We start from the raw sequence: 6025 nt of genomic DNA, 5'->3' as shown, positions 1-6025 counted from the left end.
CACGTAGAAAAGGACATACTCTGTTTCGTGCCCCTTGCGTTCTCTCTCGCTCGCACGTAGCATGACGAAAGAGAGCGCTATGCTCTGTGCGAGCGAGAAAGAACGCAAGGGGCACGAAACAGAGTATGTCCTTTTCTACGTGTATCTTTACCCCCACTCCTTAAATAAAGGCAAACGTTCGGTCTAGATATACTATGTCTATGGTCTAGATATACTATGTCTATGCTGTCTGCCTTGCAGCCGCCATATTAATTAAGCCACGCCCCTATGTTAGATCATGCGTCGTTCATTCATATATGACGTCACACATGAATGAACGTATATGAATGATGTATATCGAAAATCGAAACACACATACACACAGCCTATATACAATTTTATGAGTAGATATTAGTTACGCTTATTTATTGCAAGCTACGTATGGATCTGATTACTGTTGTAGTTTCAATTTACGGAGGATTATATAAATGATAAAATGATAAAAAGAGATAAAAAATGACAGACCGATGAAGTGACAAGATATTGCAGTTGACAGCCTCAGAAGACAAAAGTTCCGAAAAGAAAAAGCTTTCTGTGAATACAAACTGAATATTTTAGAGAAGACATTTTTCCCAAATAAACAACAATTTGCTTATTATTAATCGCTTCTTGGAGCTCGATATGCATGCCGAACAATATTTTGCAACGATAATACAGATCTTACAGATTTCAAGTTTGATTATCGCAGATTCATGTAATAAAGTCATGTGAAATTTAGAAGGGGAATAGGAGCAATGTGATTTTATGAATTGGAAACAGCAGGATAAATCTTTATACACAATAATGTATTTTTTCAAATCCTTTTGAACATTCTTACTTTGAATATTAAGTGATTTATCGATATTTCTCTGGGTACTTCCTACTGTTTCCGATTTTGACACACTGTTGGAAAATTTGTCTTAAATTTAACATATATCGGACGTCCCGTCAAACAGACAAATTTTTGTGTTAATTTAACATTATATGGATATGTTAAATGGTGAGACTAAGACTATGTTAACATTTTAACACAAAATGAATGCAAACTTTATAGTAATTTAGAATAAATTTTGTGTAAAATCAACATATTTTTAATGATATAATTAACTTGAAAAAATGTTATTGATGATCTGTAGTCATTCTCACTCTTCCTATTGTAGAATATAATCAACATTTTTTTCTGTTACATTTTAACAGATGAATTATGTCACAAATTTTCCAATAGTGCATTACTTGTTTCCCATCTGCGAAGCTATATGATTATTATTTCCGATGATTCTCTCTTCCAGTGCGTAATATATCGAGTATTGATTTATCCAAATGCAAACTGTCCCAATTAGGAACCGAGTATAAAGGTTTTATTATGACCACTGCTGGTGGTTATCGATGCCAATCGTGGTCTGCCCAACAACCAATTCATGAAGTTAGTTTATTGACATAAACATTTGTATCTTTTGCATTTTTGTTTCTTTTCTTGCGACAGAGAATTAGAACATGACGATAATTTTATATTTGATGATCTTATTTCTGTATATTTTTTTGTATATATTATATTGTATTATAATATCTATTTTTTTATATATAATACGCAATTTTTTATATATGCTTTTGTATTTATCACTTTTTTATGTAGAGTATAATTAAAGGGGTTTACATAAGTTTGAAGAATATACAATCCAATTTTAAATAAAAACTTCTCTCGTGAATATATATGTCTTGAAACGCTTGAAAATCATTGCTAACAATTTTGTATTATAAATATTTTTGTTGTTGTTAACATTTTATATTTCATATAGATTAGATTATTAATACCTTCTCAATTTTATCGGTATTAGATTAGTACGGATATAACTGATGCAAATTTCCCAGAAAAGTCCATGAAACTTGTTAAAAATTATTGTAGAAATCCTACTCGAGATCCAAGGGGTCCTTGGTGTTATACATTAGAACCTACAGTTATCGATGATGAGTGCGATATTCCACTTTGTAATTACAAAGGTAATTACATTGATTTTATGATAAAACAGGCTTGGTCTTAATAAATATATACATTTATGTTATATTTTATATAAAAGTTTAAATCTTTTTGCATTTTGAAAGACACAATATTTTTTGGATGTTTGAATCCGTTGCTACACTGAAAAAAATGTCTAAATCCCAAAAAATTATATATTTAAATACTTGCAAAAGAATTAGTTATTTCAATCAAGCAGCAAATATATTTGAATTTTTAAAATATATATATAAAATAAAAGCAAAATGTGTATGCTTTTATTTGCAAATAAAAAATGTTTTTTTTAAATCTTTATTATACTAAACTTCTTCCTTTAAAAAAACATTTTTTATTTTTTGGCTGCTTGTTTCAAAAACATGTTCAAAAACAGGTTTTCTTTATTTTAATAAATAATTTTTTATCTTTAAATAAATGCTCTTTTATATTAAAATTTTAAGTAATTTATTTTAAAAATTATAATTTTTATCACATGCAAATAATAATTTACAGTTTCGGTATTTCAAAAAGAAAATGTAAATTTTGGAATAGAAAATACAAACTCGGTAACGCTAAAGTAAGAAAAAAAGAAACCTTTTTTATTGCGCAGAATGGACGTTAGCCAGAAAATGTGTGTCAGCCAGTAATAAAAATCAATTCCTTATTTCTTCATTATTTGTTAATTGCTTTTTAGAGTATTAAATTCCATAATAAGCATTTTCCGGATGGATCAAGGATAAAGGCACGTAATCTCTGTAGGAATCCAGATGATGATACCGGTGGTCCTTGGTGTTATGTGGAAGAAAGGAATTATGAGCTGGTAGAAAAAGAATATTGCGATATTCCATCTTGCGATGACAAAGGTTTATATTATCTAATATAAAAAGCTGACACAAGTTTTAATTCTAAAATATAATCGATTGAAAGTTAATTATAATATTACATTCAATTACAATATTACAATAATAATTACAATCAATTTAACTGATCGAAGGAATTAATGGTCAATTGTCAATTAAAGAACTAATTAAAAATGATTAACAATCGCTAGTTTTGAATTAAATTGCTACTAAATTCATAAGTGATATTCTTATTAAAAATTTTACACGTTAAATTTCTTATAGTTTATTTTTGAATGTAACAATATAAAATTCAAACATGTGACTACGATTCGCAAGACACATCTTTAAGCTTAGTTTTAATATTATATATTCCTGCAATTACGATAAAAAAGCGTGCAAAGTTAAAAACTTGCACATTGCTTCCTTATTTTATATCGCTCACAAAGCTCCTCCTCAGAGCAAGTAGATTTTTCAATTTTGATTTCCTCATATAAGAAGCTTTTTGAACAAAATAAAATAATAAAGAAGCAATGTGCAAGTTTTTAATTTGCATGCTTATTCGTGTAAAAAAATTTAGCCTAATATCTCAAAATTTGCGGAAGTTAGAGCGTTTTTTGAAGAACACAGACATTTTTTGAAAAATTGAAATTGCCTTAAAATCTAAAATATTGTATAAATTTTTATAAAAATGACAGTGCTGTAAATAAAAGTGTTGTACTATTTTACTTGTGTGCCGAATTGCAGCGCTGTAACTCAAGCAGTTCTTGAATTATAAATGTTTGAATTTTCGGTTACTATCTGTACATATACTATGTATACACATACACATACACATGTACGGAACATTTAAAAAAAATGTGATTTTTCGAACGTTTTGGAACATTCTGAACACATTGGCATAGAAAACTGAAAAAAAAAATTTTTCGAAACAAAGCTTCCTCTATGAGAAAGCAAAATAATTTTTAAAAGTTCTCTTAATTTTTAATTTTTTTTTAAGTTGATTATGTTTTTACTAGCATTTCATTGATTGATAATAATTTTGTGAAAATTTAGTGTATCAGCACTTATGCAAATAGGAATAACTTTTTTACAAAATATTATCTTCGCAAAATGTAACCGCAAAAAAATTATATTAAGATGCGGGCTAAATATTATTTTGTGAGAAAACTTATTTTACAAAAAACCTTTTAATATGTACAAGATATATATATATAGACATGTATTGATATTTCTACTGTAAAATATTTCTCTCTTAGATTGTTTAACATATTCACGAAATTCATCAACTTATTCCATGTTAACGGGATTAAACAGCACTTATGGAAACATATCCTTCTGGATTAAGCTTTGGAATCCTCTTGATGAACAAAATGTACATGGATATCATTAAGTATAAATGCATTCTCTCAATATAGATGGTACTAATCATAATTGTAATGAACTTAAACGGATGCATTTAGGCGGAAGCCAGGATTTTATTAAGTTTACTCCCAATTCCGTCTTCTGCAAAAAAAATCGTCCAAGATTGGAAAGCTGGTGTGGAACTTTTGATTTCAAATACCGTTAGCGGTCAAACATATCCAGTTACTAATGTTAGTGCAAACAGTTCAAAGTTAAGAAAAATCAAATAATAAAAGCATTAATATAATATAACATTTGATTGATCTGATTAACATACGTTTTCTAGAATGAGCGTCTTTTTGAAAATACACCCGAAATATTACTTAGTTCTAAGTGGACTGGTCTGTGGATTGCATGGGGTGGTGGTTTCATATCACTTGGGATACATGGTGTGATGAAACCATTAATTATGGACCAATATAAAATGGCAAATAGTATTTCGGGTTTATATCCCGATAATTTTTTGCATTATGGCATCATGGGCACCGGTGTTTTATGGAGCACGGCATTTTGCCAAAAATGTATAATGTAACATCCATAAGTTCGTATCCGTACACAGTTGGAAAATTTCCTTGTTAAAAAAAATGCCGGCTAAAATTTTGTGTTGAATATTTAACACATTCATGTGTTAATTTAGCATATTGTTGTTGTGTTAATTGAACTCAAATGTTAAATTATTAAAACAACTAAAAAAATGTGTAAAAATAACACAATGTGCACATATTTCTATTTTATAGAGTGGTTACAGACCGTCAATAACTTTTTTATAAAATTTTTAATTTTATCATTATATAGGGTGTCCGACAAGTGAGTAACCAAACAAAAGATGGAGGTAGATTGGATCAAACTGAGTCGAAAATTCCTGAACCATTTTTTTCATAACGCTTAATAGGAGTTATTATTGATTAAGTCTGTCCAATCAGCGCCGATCTTTAGCCGCGCGCTTGGTAGTGTGCGTGAGCGCTCCATTGCTACAGCGACGCACACTACCAGGCGAGCGGCTCACTGACGTACGTCCGACTAAAAGTCGGCGCTGATGGGGGGGGCCCAGACTTTACTCAATAGTAACTTCTTTATTATGCGTTATAGAAAAAGAATGGTACAGAACTTTTCTTTTCAGTTTGACCCAATCTATCTCCACCTTTCAATTGGTCACTTACTTGTCAGACACCCTGTAAATATATATACAGGGTGGTCCTCGTAACGGTCGCCACGATTTTTAAGGCACTTACAATAATCTGACATAAAAAAGTCATAAACAGAAATTTATCAGTGTCTAACCGGCAACAAATTGCAATAATAAAAATTGACCAAACAATTTTTTTTCCATAAAAAAGCAAGGTCACCTTCAATTTTTTAAATGGAACTGCCTACTTTTTATTGCATATTCTTGTAGCTTATCTCGAGAGCTTTTCAAAACACTACAATAAAGTATTTTTTCATTAAGTACTTTTTGAGTTATTTTATATTTTAATCTGACATATTTTGATATAAAAAATAAAATATCTCGTAAAATATTTAGTTTTCGATAATCTTACCCTAACACTTTTATGTACAGAATAATGAGACAAATCAAAAATACATTGTAAATAATTACATAATTTTTCTTAAAAACAATTATTTTTTTATACTAATTGATTTGTCTCATTATTCTGTACATAAAAGAATTACGGTAAGATTATCGAAAACTAAATATTTTACAAGATATTTTATTTTTTATATCAAAATATGTCAGAATAAAATATAAAATAACTCAAAAAGTACTTAATAAAAA

The 6025-nt window shown here is 29.0% G+C and overlaps 1 protein-coding gene across 1 annotated transcript in view; it reads left to right on the top strand.

Moving 5' to 3' along the window:
• The window catches only part of LOC115235691, a 29072-nt gene that overhangs the window by 5246 nt on the left and 17801 nt on the right, over positions 1-6025 (top strand). Inside the window, exons 3-8 of the mRNA XM_029807631.1 lie at positions 1308-1441; positions 2526-2585; positions 2703-2871; positions 4107-4222; positions 4311-4442; positions 4538-4772. Coding sequence (XP_029663491.1) covers positions 1308-1441; positions 2526-2585; positions 2703-2871; positions 4107-4222; positions 4311-4442; positions 4538-4772 — 846 coding nt within the window. The remainder of the gene's footprint in view (positions 1-1307; positions 1442-2525; positions 2586-2702; positions 2872-4106; positions 4223-4310; positions 4443-4537; positions 4773-6025) is intronic.

This window comes from Formica exsecta, unplaced genomic scaffold, assembly GCF_003651465.1.
Source record: "Formica exsecta isolate Colony F162 unplaced genomic scaffold, ASM365146v1 scaffold231, whole genome shotgun sequence".
NCBI lineage: Eukaryota > Metazoa > Arthropoda > Insecta > Hymenoptera > Formicidae > Formica > Formica exsecta.
This window is presented reverse-complemented; position numbering and strand designations above follow the sequence as displayed.